Source organism: Accipiter gentilis, chromosome 4 (genome assembly GCF_929443795.1).
Source record: "Accipiter gentilis chromosome 4, bAccGen1.1, whole genome shotgun sequence".
NCBI classification, from domain to species: Eukaryota; Metazoa; Chordata; class Aves; order Accipitriformes; family Accipitridae; genus Astur; species Astur gentilis.
The window spans coordinates 42,435,292-42,454,661 of NC_064883.1; the positions used below are offsets into that span (position 1 = coordinate 42,435,292).

Consider the following 19,370-nt stretch of genomic DNA (forward strand, 5'->3'; position numbering starts at 1 on the left):
GAAATGTTTGCCAGTGAACAGCAAGGCTTCCTTTTTTCTGCCCCTGTGCGTGTCCGGCGAGGCAGGAACAGCTGACTTGCTATGGTCTCTGGCTGCGCAGCTGGTGAAAAGCAAATCCTTCTTGCTCGAGGAATGGCAAGGTTGAGCTCAAGTCAACCACGGGGTGGTGGACACTAACCCCCAGCCTTGGCTCTGGGGTTGCTGCCTGTGCAAGCACCCTGCACCAGAAACCGCTGTCTGCTCCACGATTTCTCAGGTCCTTCCTGTTCTCCTCCTCCTCCTCCTCTGAATTTCTCTGCATCTTAGTTACCTTTGGGCAGAGTGGGTAAAGACCACTGGTTTAATCAGAAGTGTAGCGTTTACCCCCTTTTTCCATGGATATGATGTATTCAACGCATATCATAGCACACCCCAGATGTAAGGCTTCTAGATATTAGATCTTTTCCTCCATGCAAAAAAAGGAAATAAATGTGACCTGTAGTCTTCTCTTCTTCATGGTGCTTGTGGATATTTGAATGCGGGGCCAAAATTTATTACTCTGAAGCGGTGGCTAGCTGCAGCCCACATGCCGTGGTGGCTAGCACAGTGAGCTGAAGCACAGCCCCAGGGCTCAGTAGCAGCACGGTATGAACTCTGTAAGAGCCAACAGAGGCTTTCTCAGAAAGTCAAATCCTTATTTACAGACTAGTTATTACCATAAGGTATTTCTGCTGGGCAAGACCCATCAGTGGCTGTAAATCCAGTAGTTTTGGTGAGCAGAGGATGTCAGCAGTTGAGCTGGCATAGCTGACTTCCAAAGCTTTACCCTGCTTGATGCTGGATAAAATAAGTGGAAGCAAAATTTGGAAAGCTATTCTGCTGTATTATTATTTTATTTTATTTTTTTAAACTGCCGCCCCTTCATATCGTCCCCCAATGCGTAATGCTCTTTTGACTAGGAAGGCCAGCATCAGGGTACCTCAAGGGGCTACCTAGTTTCTAGGCAGGTGTTATGAAAGCTGTATTTTCTGATCTGTAACTTACAGATGGGGATGTTGGACCTTCCCCACCCCCAGATTAAGTCATTCCCTGTCCAGTCCAAGGTTTCCAGTGTATAGTATTGGGGGGAAAGAATCCTGGATCACACTCTTTCCTCCAAAAAAAGAATAATGAAGTTTAAAATAGTGATTCTTTCTTTATAATTTTTCTGTTTCTTTTTGTTTGAACATTTCAAACTTCACGACTTATACGCTTTCTTCATCTTTTGACATCTAAAAGTAGTTCTTTTTAACCAAAAAAGAGGAAGTGTGGATTCCGATGTAATCATGTGACTCCAGGAAGCGGGTACTTATGAATAACACTAAATCCTATGAGAATTGGCAATGCTCAGGGTCATCCCGTGTTCCAGCAGCTGAACTAGAAAACACAGCAAAACCATCTACTCCTGACTCCCTTTCCAGCGTTGCTTCCCCATCCCTTGCTGACTGTCTGGTTGCAAGAGATCCAGATTGTGTGGCTTTTGGATTTTTTTATGGTGTGTCGGGTTTTTTAGAATTTATGCGGGAAAAGGTTTTTTTGCTTTTGTGGTGAAATTTGCAAATCTGTGATCCTGAGGCTCTCAATTGCTCTTTGGATTATGTGTGAGGATGGTCACTTGTAGAAACCTTGCACATTGGTGCATGCTTTGCTTGAACACACTTTGGAGATGATGGAATAATGCAGCTGCTGGACCTTCCTCTGCATGCTGTACTTCTTTTGCATTTTAAAACCAAGGGGGCCTTGCTGCCGCTAGTGGCATGAATCATTGCCAATTCAAACTGCAATGTAAGCCATTCTATCTAAGATGCACTGGATTCTCTTCTCCCCAAACCCCTTGGTTCCCTGCATTTCCCTTTCTGGAGTGATTGTGGTTTGTTTGAGTTTTTGGGTTTGGTTTTTTTTTTTTTCCCCAGCTCTTTTCTGACAGTCTGTCACAGGAGGCTTGGCCTGGCTGGTTAATGGAGGGGATGCTTGCTGTCTGTTCTCTTGCCAACCTGCTTTCTGCAAAAGTAAATTGAGTGCCTCTCCATGCTGGACAAGATCAGGCTTGAGTGCTCAGAGAAGCACAAGTACTCTAATAATACAGAAACAAGGTTCCTGCTCTGCTTGTGGCTGCTGGGACAGGAGTTAGGGGACTTGCTTGGGTGCCTTGGAGCTCACTGAAGCTGAAAGCCAGGCAAATGCGAGTCCTCCTTTGCTTAACTCTCCTTGGGTAAGTCCTGTTAGCGTGAGTGAAATAACAGCCAGAAAACGAAATGTCTTCAGAGGGCAACTCTCTCCCAACATAAGCAGGCAAGCAAAGCCAGCGTGTTTCTTTACAACGTGGGAGATATTTATCCTGTGACTAAGCATAAAAGTTAAGAGATGGAAAAGATCCTATTAGATCATCTTGTCCACCTCCCTGCTGGCGTGCAGTTTTTCTCCCTGGTGTATATTTATTAATAGGCTGTTGGGCACACAGGAGTAGTTTACTCAGGGTACTATGGAAGAGTAGCAGCCAGCCTGTGCAGGTGAGGGACTCTGCACGCGCGTGACTTGACTTGCACGTGCACAAGTTGCTTGCAGCAATAGGATTTTTTAGTAAAAGGGCCAAAAGCTCTAGACTTGACATGCTTTGCACGCTTGGAGCCTTCCCGTTGACTTGCTAGGACTCGGTTTGTGCAGGCGTCAGCTCGTCTTTTTTTAATGTTCTAGGAATAAGCTAATTTTACTTTACATTTATGATGGAGTAGGTGTTTTGAATAATAATAGTGTGTGGGGGGGGAAAATTAGAAGCCTTTTGGTAAGGAGAGGTCAGCCAGCTAGACATCTGCACAGCTGGCCTGGGCTGCGTTGGCCATGATCTATGACAGTGGTGTGTGAAAACTCCCAGAGGACATGTCAGAAAGGTGCAGGTGGAAATGCTATTGCTATGACAAACAGATCAGTGCTGGAGTTTCAGGCCAGAGCTTGGGGACCATCAACACTGCTTCGTTTATTACTCCTCAGTAACCATAGCACGGCCTCCTGCACATGTATTTTTTTTTCATTTCGCACTCCCCAATTTCATTTGCAGCTCAGAGCACTTAGCATCTCCCAGATTGAAATCACTGAGTGTTGAGTATAAAGGGACAGATTAACTAATTTTCTGAATTAACTAATTCATAGAAGAGCTAGAGCATGTGCTCTGCACAGATAGGGGATGGGAGCAGAAATTTCTTATCCAGGCATGTGCTGAGCTGCCGTCTCATGTAGATTGTGTTGGCTTTTGCATTTAGGATCACTCTGCTGGGTCCAAAGGTGTCTCCTGGTCAAAAGCAGTTTGAGGTCAATATTTAAGATTAGAGACCAGGACCGTTCTGTGCTACAGGTGAGCAACCAAGCCTGCTCTGCCACCAGTGAGATGTTTTTGCTGGTGGTGGCACTGCGTTGGGCCCCTGGGGCTGTGCTGTGGGGCCTGATGATCTGTTTCCTGACACTACTGGCATTTTGTGTGGTTTTCTGGAGGTGTTATGGGACATCTCTTGGCTGAGTAATTGCTCTGTTGAATCAGGAGAAGCTATCCCCTAGATCTATGGAGGGTAGGGGCTGGGTGTTTCATGGTACAGACTGTGTCCCTGGCACCGATGGTCTTTCTCTTGGCATGTTCTGTGGAAGTGACAGGATCGCAGTTGATGTTTTCCAGGAAAACTTCCAACACTTGTAAACGAGCTCAGAGATGGGCTTTGCCTCCCTTCCTTCAACCAGACATCTTCTAAGGAGGGAGCTGGAGCAGGGCACAGTGCATGCAGGGAGCAAATCTGCCTTAGTATTATTTAATTTAGAGAAAACTTGGTCTAAAGATGTAAAAAGCAATTGCAAATGCTGTCTGGACACCGCCTCTCCTCATCAATTAGCGGCATTAAACGCTCAGCAGGGAGGATTAATTAGAAAACTGAAATCTTTCCATCGTGTGACAGCCTTCTGGTTTCCATTGAAATGCAGCTGAAGAACTGGAAAGGCTTCTGTATTTTGTTTTGATATGCGGGCATATGTTTCTTTCCATCCTGGAAATTAATTCTGTCTGTAATGGGGCCGTGGGAATCAATATTGAGTTGAACTGTATTTCTCCAGAGCTTTCTTCTAAAAGTAGCTGACTGTTTCCCCACTGTGCCTAATAAGTGACCTGATTTTGGAGCAGCTGAGCAACTGGTCTTCCAGTTCAGAGGTGTTGTGCGGCTGCCTTGACAGTTCGGGGTTGGTGGTCCACAGTCTCTCGAGGGTGATGGGCTTCTCTCTTCTGAAAGTCTTCAGGTCGGACTTCCTCCGAGATGACCAAAAAGGCCCACAGCCTTCTGCTGCCTGTGACTTTCCATTGCACCGCACCGGGCTGGATTCTGTAGGAGAGGAAATTACTCATCGCTGCCTCCCTTGCAGACTGCTCTTGGCCTTGGTGAGCTGTCCTGCTCTCAGCCTTGCACTCTGCAATGCCCTAAGCTGGATTTAGAGGCAAGATCTGTCTTTTCCTTAGTTTCCTCATCTTTGCTTCCCTCCACTGGGCTTGGGGAACGAAGGAGAGTTGGTGCAGCAGCCTTGACCTCTTGCCTTGCACTGGGGGAGCAGGTCACCGTTACATGATGGCTGTGGGTGGCACAGTTTGGGCAACTCAAGGTTGCTTCTCCTTCTTCAGAAGAAGCTGCCTTGTGTGCACCGGAGCAAGCAACAACGTGTGCATGGGCTCTGCAGAGCCACAGCTATGTGAAAATTGGATGGCAAAGGGCTGGCAGGAGAGGCAAGAGGTAGGGCAGACCTGGGAGGTCCTGAGGACTTTGAGCTTCAGGCAGTACATATGCTCTACAGACCTGTAAGGTTGTGTGAGCATATGGCCGTGTGCTGCCCAGTCTGGTTCCTGCGCTGCTAATGGCTCATTTTTTATTGTGTTCAGTCGCACTTGAAGGCAAGCGTACTTGAGTTCATGTGAAGCTACAAGTCAAGGGGACAAGGAGAACAAAACCTCTGTGGAGACTGACCCAAGTGTTTCTGTTTCATAACCCCATCGCCACCCCACCGACGGCATGCACAAGCCAGCAGCTAGTGGAGACAGCAGTGTCCTGGGGCTGGGCAGAAACATGGTCCTTCTGCCCAAAACCACAGCATGTCTTTTAATCTTTGCTTGCCACCAAGCACTTGCTGAGATCTGCTTCCTCACCTTGTTTTAATCTCAATACAGAATTGCATGGCAGAAGTGGCAAGAGCAAGAAAAGGACCTTGCAAATTCTGCGGTGGCTCTTGGGGGCCAATCCTCGGGTCCTGGTCTCCGCATGTGCTGTGGAGCTCACGTTTATTGCCCACGCAGAAGGAGCAAAATAACCAGGTAGCTGCTGAGAAAGCAGAAAATGGTCAATTAGTCCTCAGCCCTCAGCTTCGCAGTCGATTGGAGAGTCGTGTTGTGATCAATCAAATCTAGACAGGCTGCAGGGGTGAGGCTGCAGCTTGTTAAAGAGGAAGCTGTGCGGTGGGATGGCTGCGAGAGGGACTATCGATCGCAGCCGGTTGAGGGTAAATGGTGGTATACAAAGGCTGGTAGGACGACTCACAGGAGATACAGGCGTTATCCTGTATGCTATCAGTGGGATATTGCAAGTGAGAGAAAGCAGGTCAGCTAGAAGGTGGGATGGGCATGGAAGATGGCACAGTGGCTTCAAAGCCTTGATCCTCCACGAGGTCTTGCTGCCCACCTAGGGGATGAGATGGACCTCCCTCTTTCCCGGTCCAAAGCTTGGTCACTTAGCGTTAACCTCCCCATTAGAGCATGTTGGACCGGTCATAAAGTTTGTAATGCGTTTGATACTCTTGGAGGTCAAAGCTACAGAGGCAGGGTGGGTTCCTGCCTGCCGTTATCCTCGCAGATAACTGGGTGTCCTAGTCCCAGGTGCAGATGCCAGCTCTCAGGCCACGTTCTCCATTGCACAACATCGGCTTTGCAGCTCGTTAGTGTAAAGCTTCGTTCACAGAGAGTATTCATTTCTGATGCTGGATAGCAGGTCAGTGCTGCGCAGATGCTTTTCTCCCAATTGCTTTTCCCAGGAAAGATTTTGCTCTGAGACAAATGCTTTTCTGAGGGTGTATTTCATCTGAAGGTTTCAGTATGTATTCCTCCTTTTTGGTTTCTGCTCCTTCTTCTTCCTGTTTCTTCCCAGGGACATAGAAGAAAAAGGCTTGAAGCCTCGCTTTTCCAGATATGCTTTTTTGTTTTAATTTCCCTCCCACAAAGTCTTCAGTCATTGGCCATGAAAACCTGCAGGAGGAAGAAATGACAGCACTCTTCTGTGTTGGCTTTTATCTTATGCATAGAGATACACCTTCCCCTTTGCTGTGTTCACTTAGCGGGATATGTTCGTCGGAATCAGAGGATTTCTGTTGGTGTCACTTGGGTCGGGGTTTCTCTCTGCTTTCTAAGTGCACAGATAACTATCCAAGGACAGGATTTTGCCCTGTCAAAGGGGAAATGATGCAGAACACTGCTCTTCTCTAGCTGCAGACCTTCATCCTCAGCAGGCAGGGCTGTGTGTTTAAATAATCCTGACTCGGCTGGCTTCTGGGGAGATGAACGTACTGGGTTGCAGGAGATGAGGATCCTTTAGACTTTGTCACTTCAGTGCCTGATTTAAAAATTTGCATTTAGGCACAGTGTATGGTGGGACTGAGCTGGGCTTTGGGATGTAATCAGGGTGTCTGCAAGTTGGTTTGACTCCACCAGTTGCTGATGGAGGCAGTTCCTCTGTAACAAGTGTGAGTTCAGTAGAGACGCAGTTCTGCACTGTGCAGACCTTGATGCAAGTAAAAAAACAACCAGGTGGGGACCACGTGTGTTTTCTGGAAACTTGCTTTGCTTGACTAGTCTGGTTTTTTTTTTTTGAAAAAAAAAAAAAAAAGTGTTTGTCTGTGTATAACATACACATATATATAAATATATATTATTATTTTGTTATATATATTTTTAATATATGTAAAAATACATTATAATTCTGACCTGATAGGGCTGTGTTGTCTGATTTTTGCTGCTAGAAGAGTCCTTTCTAATCCTTTTGATTTGTTTCCTTTTTTTATGAGTTTCGAGAAGTTTGAGATCTGTATGCAAAATCAAAGCTATTTTATATGCCAGTGTAAATTTCTGATTATTTCACTGAATTTGGTAAAAGGATTATTACTGTAAAGCAAGAACACTTATTGGAGCATGCTGTCTGCAACATTTCACTTATGAAGTCATTTGCGTGAAGAGGAAGTGTTGAGAGGGGAGAGGTTTTAAGATCTCAATGGCTGTTTTAAAGGGCTATCATGGAAGTTAACGGCAGGAGTCTTGCAGGTTTTAAAGCTCTTATTCTAAGTACACGTTGTGCTGGAATCAACAGGATGGCTCAGGAGATTTTTCTTTAGAATCGGCTGTTGAATACAGCTGCATTGGCTGCGTCACTGACTAAAGGTAGCCTGCATCTTGCACGATGGCTCTTAAGCACAGATCTCTTCTCCAAGCAACATATGTTGTGAAAAAGATTCTCAAGCAGTTTTGGGGTGTCATGCCCAAAAATGGAGAGAAGAAACCTCAGCTGATGAATATTCATATTGGATTGCTTGTTGGGTTTCATGAGCTGTAGTTCCCAGAGCACTGGCTTGCTCCTTACGTGAGCTGTGCTGATGCATGGATGTCACTTCTTGCTTAGCAGCCTGATCAGTGCATGCTCAGGAAAGGTTTTTTTTATCCTCCTTACCTTGGCTTATGAAGTTTGTCTCTTGAGCCTACTTGGGAGACATATGTCTGCAAACCTGGCCTGGTGACGTGTGTTTGCAAAAAGTCCATCCCAGTTGCTTGCTAATAAACATAGAATCATTTAGGTTGGGAAAGACCTTTAAGATCATCAAGTCCAACTGTAAATCTAACACTGCCATGACCACCACTAAACCATGACCCTAAGTGCCATATCTACATAGATGCATGGTCTTAAATGGCTACTTTTTGACTACCCCTGTGTGATGCATGCTTTGGATAACCTGAATGGAAAATATCATAAGAGTAGGATCTTATGTGTCTGAAGTGTCACCAAAATTTAGCTATTTTTTTGTGTAGCCCCGCAATATGGATCCTATTTCCAGGGGCATTCTATGTGCACAGGGTTGAATGTTCTGTAGTGTCTAGACAGAACTATAAGAATGAGGTTGAGATTATTTGAGGAAACCTGTAATATTTCAACCACTTTCTCTTTGCATTTGAATCCATCTTTGCCAAGCCTGCAGGCTGTTTGAGCTATCAGCATGCATACATTTGTATTCTCACCATTAAAACAATCTCATTTGCTTTGGTGTTGTTTTTAACACTACCCCAGCCCTGGCCTCTGAAGCTTTTTGAAAATAACATTTACAATAATATTTTTAACAGTTCCGTAGTATACAAAACTCCAGCGCCCTGGCAGGACTCCCGGAAACTTGCTGAAAGTTAATGTGGTCAACTCTTAAAAAGGAGAGATTTTTTCCGCTTGACTCTTGCTTGTTAAACTCTCTGAGCCCAACATGTTGTTCCCTGCTGCTTGAAAAAACAAGGAAAGTCCCAATTTTAGCAATGCTCGTTTGAGTAGCTTTCCAGCTGAGCCACATTTCAGGGGCAACTGTGGCTTATTATTTTTTTTATGGTGGTGTGTCCCTACACCTTCAAACCAAAGTGTTAAGTGGTGCTCAGGCAGGAATAAGTAGGTGCCGCTTTCCCTCAAAGCCTGCGGATGATAAACCACAGAGGGAGATGCCACTTGCTTGTGCTGCAGTAGTGGCAAAGTATGCCAGCTTGGAGGCCATGTTATATGTTGGATGCTGAGCCTCAGTGGGGTAAGAACAGCCCTTTTGGGGGTAGATGATACTGTAAATCCCATTTCAAATCAATGATAGACTGCTGGTGACTCCAGCTCTCAATGCTGGACTGCATTCTTCCCGCTTTCCTAACACCCATCCTACATTCTTCCTCCTGTAAGTCTCTTCCAGTCATTTTTTTTGTCTTCCCTTCCACCCAGCCAAAAATTGCTCTTCCCCATCCTCTCCTCCCCTACTTTGCTTTCCACAGCTTAGATGCACAGAGGCAGGAGTCATGTCTAGCTGGACAGTATGTTGCTGTTGTCTCCCTTGGAACTCAGTCTTGCTTAATCCCTTCCCAGCCAGGAGTATGGGGAGAAAAGGGAAGAACTGGGATTAATCTTTAAGGTGGATTAATAACCTTACATACAGCTCTTGCATGGATACTCATACTCTGCACTCACGTAGCTGTAATGAATTTGAGCCACTTTGGCTGCAGAATTGACTTCAGCTCCATCAAATCAAAGCTGCTTTTATTCTAGATGAGACCATCTATACTGGGTTTTCCTGCAGGTTAAGTAATCTCCAGCAGTTTCCTGAGCAGACAGGAGCAGCCGAAGTCTCTTGCGTGCACGACACAAACCTGGAATCCGAGTACTGCATTGCCCCAACATCCCTGGGAGCCGATGCTTTGCTGAGCTCTTACTTTCATTGCTTGGTAGGAGGTGTTTGTGCATGGCGAGGTTACCGGGGCGGTAGTTTGAGGACTGAGAGTGGAGATTTAAAGTAGATTTACAGCAGAGGCTGCTTCTGCTAGCTGTGGGAGCGGTGGAGTGTGAAGCGGGAGCCCTGTTTCGGACGCTCGCTGGTTTGTGTTGTGAACTGCCAACACTTGAAGGCTCTGCTCAGGGAGCTTAGTGGGAGGTGAAGTGGGGATTCTGCTTTGAAGTGCATCGGAGTAGAAAAAGGATTTTTCCATTTTTTCCCTCTTATTTTTTTCCCTTTATCCCCCCTGTTTTTTAAGGGAGGTAATAAAAGGACAAAATTTCTACTTAGAAACAGGAATTTGTCCTTCTGTAACAGGATGCTGCGGGTATGTATTTTTGGGAAGCCACGGAAATCGCCAGTGTTTGCAGTCCAATTTGAAGGCTGGCTGTCCTCAGGATTGAAGACATCTGCTAAAATAGAAAAACCTTTTTTCTCTCGTGTATCCGTGGAGATTTTCTGCACTGTGTGCGGGGGCTAGTTTGCTCATGAGCTGGTCATTGGGGTCTCAGGTGCTTGCTATGGCAGAGTTGATGGAGAAGAGTGCAGGGTAGGGCTCTAGATAGAAAGGTCACCTGTTTTTTCCAGGGTTCATTTGCACGGTTCTTGTAGGTGCATGCTTTTGTAACTAGAGATGGATTGCAAAGGTCTGGAAGGTCTCCAGAAAGCCATTAGAAAAGTCTGTTATGCTGATAGGCGAGTTAACCTGGGCTATCCCAGGAATTTAGGGTTAATCCAGGCTATCTGCCTGTGGCCTCCGGTGCACGCAGCTTAATTGCTGGAAGTGTCACATCAATTTTGAAAGCAAAAGCAGTGAAGATTTGGGCAGTTTCCTGCTCTTGTTATAATCAGATGGAATTTTTTACACTGCTTTCTCGGTGGTTTTCTGCTCTCTCTTGATTCAGGGTTGTGTAGACTGACCGGTTCCTTTTCAGGATAGGATTTTTAACTTTCCCAAGCCTGTTAGTTACTTCCTTGCCTCCTCCTTTGTCTTGAAAATGGACAGAGCAGAGTCCATGGCCACTGTGGGCTCTTAGGCTAAATGGTGCTGTCCTGAGAGGAAGTTGCAGCAGCAAAAGGAACAACGCAATTTGGGGCACATGTATGTCTCCGCCTCTGCTGCTTTCTTATCGCTTTCCCTTCCTGCTCGTCTCTCTCAAAATAGGTTGGATAAATATCCTCCTGCTTGCCAGCACCAAGGCGCCAGCACTGCTGAAAATCGTTTTAATCCACGCTTGTGATCATTCCTGGTTCACTTCAGATTTGTTATTGTGTTTAAATTGATTTGACTGAGCTGGGAGATTTTCAAAGTGCCTTTTTCTACTGCTTCTGCCCAATGCATGGTACATAACACTCCAGAATTTGTGTCTGTGTCCTGGCGTGCAGAGCTCTCATTGACTCTGGGGCAATGTTGACTGCAGGACAGGAATGTCTTACTCTCTCCATGTGAGTCTGATGAAGTACTAGAGATGGCTCTCCATTTACTCATGCTATCACACAGGTTTACAACCAAGAAATCTGTGTGCTTATCAGCCAGCTAAAGTGGACTGGTCTTTGCTGATCATGTCTGTCACACTGCTCTTTAAAAGGTGCCCATCTTTAGGTGGGTTATGCCTTTGTTCAGTCTAAAATGAGGTTTTTCACTAGTGAGCAAGACTGACACCAGCAGGCTCAGTTTTATACTAAGTTTCTTGGTGAGGGAAAAAAACCAACAAAACCACAACCCCTTGCTGGGCACAGAGCTTTGGCTAAATGCAGCATGCCAGGTAACTGAACCCACTTCTGCATCAGTTTTGGGCAGATTAGCAGATAGCCATGAGTGGCACTTGCCAACACTCAGACACTCTGGAAGGGCTGTTAGGGACATGCCTGCCATGAGGGATGTATGGGGCATACATTGCTGCTGAGAGCTGCCTAGAGTCAGCTTTTTTTCCATGCAGTCAGAGGAAAGCTGGTCCAGCCTTGAGGAACCTTGGCTGGAATTTGGAAGGCCTAAATTTAGGTTTCTGCTTTGATGCAGGCTGCTTCTGGGACTGACTTGACACGTCCTGCTGTCAGTTTGGTCCCAAAGTGAGTGTTATCCCACAGAGATGCTGCAAAACATAATGTGTTAAGCATGGTATTGCTTTAAGGTTGCATTATATAATGTAAAAATACATTTTAAGTATTAAAGATGGTCTGCTCTTAACAAAAGGGAGACCTATCGCACAAGTATAAGTTGTTTACTCCAAGATTTTAAAACCATAAAGGTACTAGGTTTGTGGTGTGTTACCTTTGGGTTGTGTAGGGCAGACTGCTGGTCTCAATTTCTAACTAAATGATTCTCCTCTTTCCTCCAACCTGGGTGGTGGTGGGAAAACACTTTGTGAAGAGTGGTCCTGTTAGTCGCTGTCCCCATTGACGTGTCAAAATTAATCTGTAACCTCTGTGTGTATTTGTTATTACAGGGTGGATGCTTGAGAGTGGAGGATAAGGTACAAGTGTCTAGGACCGGTGGAATGGAGGCCTGATGTAGATGGAAAGATGGGTAAGAACTGGATTCCCTGGAAGCAATTAACTTTCTGCAGCCTGCTAATTTTGGTTGGGGCTACCAAGCATGACAACGGAGTGGGAGACTTTGCCAATATGGTCTGGCTGAATATTACATTGTTTTCTAATTTTCTTTTGTCTATCAGTGGTGCCAAAATTGGACAAATTCTCTTCTTATTGTCAGTGTGATCTGGTGTGCCCAGATGTTCTAGGTGGAGCCTCTTCCCAAGTTTGCCTTGTATTTCTGGGCAGAGCATCTTCATTCCCTGTATCTCTTCTCTCCAGGAAGCTTCTGTTTCAAGCAGAGCCTGAGTATATTGCTTTTCTAATTGGTGACCTAGATTACTTGCACCTTCTCCCTCTTCTCCTGGAACAGTTGTGTATCAGTTGCTCTGTGGTGCTGAGGCAGAATTTTTTGTTTAAAGTGCAAATTATTTATAGTTCTGGAGGTACATAAAGATCTTGATCTTATTTCTACTGCTAAAGAAAATTCATTATGTCATAAATCAAAATTTATTATGTCAGACGTCGGGACCACTTGGAAGTGCTGGACTCTCTCAGTTATAGCATGTGAATAATCAGGTTGGTAGTATTGTCTCACATGAGGTTGGTAGTATTGTCTCACATGAGAATGTGATAAATGCGAGAGCCCCAGCCCCCCTTCATCTTCTCATGCCATTGGCCATCAAACTTATCACATTACTCTCGCAAAATCATACCTTACTTGCAGGAAAATGTTCATGCTCTGCGCTGTGCTTGTAAACTGTCACACGGGTGTGACACAGCTGGAGGGATTGTTTGGTGTCTTCCCAGCCCCACTAAAGGACTTCGCAGGAGATGCATGGCTTAATGACAGCAGCACTGCTGAGGTTTGGGATTCAGCCAGCATTCCATGCATTTATGAGCATGGCAAAGTATGAGAAAGCTCTCTGCAGAATGAACATTGACCACAAACCCAATTCCAAATTGGTCTACAAGCCATTCTGCCAGGCAGCAGCATTTTGCAGCTGTAGAGTTTTGTGCTCCTTTTTTTTAATTTTGCTGAAAAGAAAAAGCTCAGCAGGTTAAAGAACACAGCCAGGTTCTACCCGACATGGGTGTCAGTGCTTGACTAACACATGGAGCTAATTGAGCTTGGATTGTCCTGTTTCCTTCACCAGAAGAAGCGGGTTACAGAGAAGCCTAAATTAATCTCCTGAAATGGCTTTCTGACCGGGTGACCCAAGAAAGAAGAGATCTTGAAGGAGTCTTGGTTGAAGCTGAGCCCTGCACTTTCACATTTGCAGCATTTACACAAGTTCATCCAAAACTTTTCAGAGATGGTTGAAATGGTGCTGGGGGAGGGGGAAAAAAAAGGGGGGAGAGAAGGGAGGTGGGGGGAAATACCAGTAAATTTAGGCATTGTCCTTGCAAACCTGGTATAAAAATGATTCAGAATTTGATAGTGGTTTGAATTTAAAAAATGAAAAATGTTAAGCCATTGCCACACCTTTACTGTTTGTCCTCCCCCATGGAGAAAGGAGAAGAGCAGTGCTTACCACATCCTGGCTTTACCTCTCTGATTTTTTTGTGCTTTCGCTGTTACCTAGAAGAGAGATTTTGTGGGGAGAGGACTATTTTAAAGCCAAGTTTAAAAAAAAAAAAAAAAAAAAAAAAAAAAGGAAGGGAAGAGAAAGTCCAGACCTCCTGCTTCAATGTAAAGAATGACAAATTTTGGTTTAAAACCCCTGGTGAAAAAACCCCAAATTTTTTAGAGACATTTTCACTTTGAAGGCGAAAACCACTCCTTTGTTGATGTAATTTTTTTTTTTATTATTTTAAGAAGTGAAGTTCAGGCTCGCTTTGAGCACCAGTAGGGAATGAGTTGCTGGCTCCAGTCCAGTTCTCAGCAGATAGTCAGTTTGATGACTTCTTTTACAGAGAGTGTGGTTGATACAAACTGCTCAAGGTGCCTTCAAACTGTTGGCTGTAAACATAATATGGATGCACTGGAGAAGCAGTAAATGTGGGAATACTGTAGTGAAGAGAGCACCCTTTTGGAAGGCACTGTGTTTTTTGGGAAGTCTAACTAAGTCGGTAGGAGTCTTGTGCCGATTTGCAGTTCTGCTTACGCTTGTATGTGGATGGAAGGTGCTGATCATGTCCCCTTCTCCAAATGTCATTGCTTGGAGCACTGCTATAGCTCATCACTAACATAGCATCAATGCCTGTGTAGGGACCAGTGAGATCTGCCATGCTGCATTCAGGAAGGATCATGGTGTGGTCCTGAGTTTGGTCTCTGACTTGACTGTTGGGGCAAGACGGATGAAGTAATGTGTATCTTGATTAGTGTTACTGAGTGGTGTTTGTTAGTTGAATCATTGCAACAGCTTTGCTGACGCACAGAAAATTAGGTTAAATTTTGAGGTGTTATTAGTTTCATTTCCCCCCTTCCTTTTATATGTGTGTTTGTTTCTTCTACGCCTTGGGGTGAGGGAGCATTTTCAAGGGAAGAGCAGGGAATTTGCATTCATGTCATTGATTCCCTTCTGGTAGACCACGGAGGAGGTGTTGGATCAAGTGATCTATGAAGGTCCATTCCAAGTCTACCTTTCTTCCTAGGTTCCTATTTATAGTCTGCTCAGTGTCTCAGAGTTCAGCATAGGACTGTTCACTCCTGGACATGTTCTAGGGAAGCTGCATGACCTTGTATGGAGACCACAAGGTGGGAAGTGGGGACTTCTGATGTCTCTGTGGGCTGCACCTCTGACTTGGCAGTCTGGTTGTGTCATGCGGTGCAGTGGTGCTTAGACTAGCCCTCTGCAACTGTGGCATCCCAGCACCGCGGGTAGGTTGCTCTGCTGTTGCAGGTCCAAGAGAGTATCTCTACCTGTGCCAGCTTGGGGCCAGCCTAAGCAGAGGTCCTTGGCACTGGGTCTTCTTATGTTGTGTAGACATAGCCATGACCATGTCGCTTAACATTTATTCTCTTAGTGCTGTTTGTGAAAGACCTAGACATGTCTCTGCAGGATAGATTAGAGGGCTTAATTTTGGAGGGAAGAGCAACTGGGTACAGCATAGGATCTTGGGACAGAATTGTTCTGGTTTTGCTTCATGTTTTGGTCTTCAGTAAATCTCTTGGGCTCCCATTTAGCGTTGTCCGTGGGACGCTTTACTCCAGATCTGTAACAATTGTATTTGCACTGAAACATTTGACTCTTTCTTTGCATGGAAAAGGAAGGTGGTGAGAACAGTGGGATGGTTTGTAGGTGAAAATGGTGTTGGAAGGACTTTGTGATTTCTAGAGGGAGAGATGTAGCCGTGCTGTAGGTGTTTAGTCACTGCTTCAGAAGCTGACCACCTGTTTCCTGAGTGGGTTAGGTCTTGGGTGTGGAGGTGAAGTGGGGTAAGATGACTGAGCGTGGGTCTGGGAGAGACATCTTCAGGAAGGCTAGTCCCCAACACACCTTTCTGGACACTGGTCATCCGAAACAGTGCTGGAGCCTAAAGTGGTTATCTGCTGTCAGTTTGGTACTGTAATTCCTGCTGGTTGGAAGAATAATGAACTCATTTTTAACATGGTTGTTGGGTTGCCATTATTCTCAGGCCTCAAAGAGTCCAAGTGATATATGCCTCTTATATTGGTTTTCTCAGCCTTGATAATGAGAGGAAAAATTGGAGTGGAGAACATGTGTGTCCTAAAGCGGGATGTCCCACCTCTTACTCCTGGCACAGAGCAATTCCTCCAGCTTGCAGTCCATTTCCATCTGCCACCTCTCCACAAGGGTCCAAGAGCTCTTTATAATTTGTTCAAAATGTAGCTGTGGACCAGGAAGTGTATATGACACTTCTAAAGATGTCCACGTCTCCAGTACAACACAGTGGAAGGACCGTGGTCAATAGCAGTTAAAAATTGCTGTGTTTAAACACTGCATCACAGTAAAAGTAATACTAAAAAACTACAGAAGTTGATATAAAAAGCGCTAATTTTTTTCCTTTTGTTTAAAAATGACTTAAGTATTCTAATTCTGGTTATGAAGTGCTGTGTGCATGCATATGTGTTTCTGATGATAAAAACTCCAGGAACGCTTATCTATTCTGTTCAGCATATGTACGTGTAACTCAAAGGTTTACGTCTTTAGTACTTTTCTGGAGTGAGTGTGACTTTTGCTTTGGCAGAAAGGTAATCTGAAGTGCAGGAGGTGGGAGAATGATGCTTATGTACCGTATTGCCTTGCCAAAGTATTGCCTTGACAGAGTGGGTGTGTTTGGAGAAGACGACTGCAGGCTAGGCTGGCAGAGCAGCTTGCTGAAGGTGGAGGGGGCCTGTTTGCACAGCCATGGTCTGGCCATTTAACCCAATTCAGTTTTTTGGGTTGGCTTTTGAGGTGGAGGGAACAGCCCCAGTTGGTGGGGGGGGAGAACAGACCAACTCTCCCTATCCCCATGCATGCAGGCATTGATGTCTCAGCTCTCCCATGCCTCGTTTTCCTCATTCCTCAATCTAAGGCAGTGGTTTTGCTCTTCACTTGCTCTTTGCTCTTCACTTGCTCTTTGTATGCTGAGAGCTATTAAAAAAAAATAATCAGAATGAATTGCAGCAGTTTATCTTATAATAAGGCACATCAGGCTTTCTAGCTCAGGTTTTGTTATTTTCAAGGGGTGTCTGGTTAAGAGGTGTCTGTGTCTCCTTCTGTCTTTGGGCACCTGGGGAATGTGGGACTGGACCTGCATCGCTGTATTTGGGACGTTGCAGCCATTGTTGCAGCAACAGGTTAGGAGTTCATGGGCTCTGGGCTGTGGCTTTGAGCACTGGAAGTAGCTGGGCCGGGAGGGTGAAAGAGGTCTTTATGAGCCTGCAAATAACCTTCAAAGGTATTGGAGGCAGTCAGGGGAAATAACTTGCCAGCTACCTTTCTTGCTGGATAAACATTTTTCTCCTTTCAAGTGTGCTCAAGAGAGAGGTGCGGGTTGTGGGGAGAGGGTAATATCTTTTATTAGACCAAACTGATAGAGGTGGAAAAAAACAGGCTAGCAGGGCGAATAAGCCCTTCTTCAGAAGGAGAAAATTTTAAGCTTAGCAGGAAAACAGACTGGAAAAATTGCCCCAAGCTTAATTTAATTATGTTAATCCATTAAAGGAAAAGGTAGCTAGTGTCTGTGGAGCAAAGGGCAGAGTTATCAAAGAAGCTGTGAAAGTTTGCTGTGAGATGAGAGAGAGAAATCAGTACCTGGTACCTTTGAAGTGGTGAGGAGTTTTGCAGGCAGATGCTGTGCGAGAAGAAGCATCATCCCATAAAACCAAAGAGCCCCTCTTTTTTTTTTTTTTTTTTTTTTTTTTTTTTTTTTTTTAAATGCTCAGCAGAGCTACAGGCATACAAAATTTTCTTAAATGTGGTTAATCTTGCTTTTTAAGGGTCTAGCCCCTGCTTGCAGCTCTCCTAGACTAACTTTAATCTGCAAAAGCAAATGAGAAACAACAGGTTTGTCCAAGAGCAGTGTTAGTTTTGTGGTTGGACTCAATGATCTTAAGGGTCTTTTCCAACCTAAATGATTCTATGATTCTAAGAGGCAGAGATTTAGCATGGCTTATCTTTCAGCACTCTGCTTTTTTAGGAAAGCCCTGATTCTCACTGCTGTATTCCTGTCTCTACCTCTCATCTTCCCCAGAGCTGCAACTGGGAGCCACCCAGTGTGGGAGCCTGTTTGGGGCTGGGAAGTCTTTGGCAGTTGGAGTGGTCAAGGCTGGGTTAAGTTTCTCTTTGGTGCTCTGTAGGGTAAATGCTTGCTCTTTGGCTGACAGAGACTTGCTTATTTAATCTTTGCTATGCCTTAGATCTCTTTATGAGTTTCGGTAGCAGGGGACCGAGGTGCGCTCTCATCGTTCCCTGCACGCCCTCAGATGGGTTTGCAAACACACCTGCCCGCTTCGCAGCCAAGTTTAGAGGCACTTGGAGGAGAAGCGGCTTACCCAGTTACACCTCTGTTAACCAACAAAACATGTCGCGGCCCATGCTTTGGCGCTGCGTGTGTGGGTATGGCCGAATTCCTCCCCTGCAATGGGGCAGCCTTGTCTGCTCCCCTTGTAGGGAGCAGCCCGGGGAGTAGGGGATCTGACTGGGGGCTGCGAGGCGGCACGGACGGCAAGCTCCGATTAGCTATGGAGGGTCACAGGGCAAGGCGTGGGTGCTGGTCTTGCTTAGTTGACTAAATACAAAAATAGTCTCAGGAGCGTAGAGCTCGTCAGAACTCCTCGTGTGGGTCCCAGCCCCGCGTGGTGTGCTCGGTGCTGGGGACCCATGCAGGGCTAGGTGCTGTGCTCCCACTCTTTTGGCAGCAAGATGACACCTGCTTAGGGGCTGGAGAAGTATTTGAGGGGTGACTTCTTGGAGAGATGGTGGGCATGACTGGCACGCCAGGGTCCTCTCTTGTCCTGCATGGCCTGGGGACACAGCTGGGCCTGTGTAACCCCTGCTGCAGCCCTGGGTGCCATGGTGGCCCGGGCCTGGTGGCCGGGCCTGGGCTGAGCCCCACTGCCCTGTGGTGACGGGGTGCAGGGTCAGTCAGCAGTTGCTGGAGAAGCACTGAAATCCTTCATATCACTGAAAACTGGTGTGTTTTTTATTATTGAACCATCACGTCTTGTGTTCCAGGATCCAAGTCGCTGGCTGGATATGAGGGGCAGCAGCTGTTTTCCCCAGTTCTGCCCTCTTCAGCAAATCTTCCCACCCTACACACACCAAATGCCACCCAGTTTTAACCCAGATGTTTGCCCCGTTAGCCGAGGAGGGTTGAAGGGTGTGGGGTGCCATGGCTGGACCCCACAGGTTGTTACAGGGCTCGGCAACACTGCGCTGCTGGAAGAGGGGGGCTGTGAGAAGGAGGGAGGAGGGCCAGGTTTTGTGCCTGAGCCTTTATCTGAAAGCCACAGGATAAACACCACAAGGGCAAAGATTTTTTTGTCCATCTCCAAGCTGTCCAGCTCCGTTACACACCACAGTGCAGCCTCCGAGCAGCTCTCCTCATCGTATAACACCAGGGAGTTTATGTGCCCTCGTCCCTGAGCTGCTTTACCGTAACAAAATCCAGCTGTCAGGATATTGCACGGGCTGTATCTGGGGGGAAAATGGCTTCTTAGCCAGGCTTTGCTACCCTCCGTGTGTGTGTGTGCGTGTATGTATGGGGGACATGTGGTGACGAGTGTGCACGGGGATGGGGCCGTGGAGGAGGGCAGCGTGTTGCAGAGCATGGGAGAGCTCCACCGGCAGCTCTGATCCCATGGAATT

At 45.9% G+C, this 19,370-nt stretch overlaps 1 protein-coding gene across 2 annotated transcripts in view; it reads left to right on the top strand.

The window, feature by feature from the left end:
• The window catches only part of LOC126037884 (mitogen-activated protein kinase kinase kinase 3-like), an 83,811-nt gene that overhangs the window by 10,146 nt on the left and 54,295 nt on the right, over positions 1 to 19,370 (top strand). For both annotated transcript variants that reach the window (XM_049798787.1, XM_049798788.1), the window contains exon 2: positions 12,024 to 12,103. In XM_049798787.1, the coding sequence (XP_049654744.1) occupies positions 12,100 to 12,103 (4 nt within the window). In that variant the 5' untranslated portion in view covers positions 12,024 to 12,099. The remainder of the gene's footprint in view (positions 1 to 12,023; positions 12,104 to 19,370) is intronic.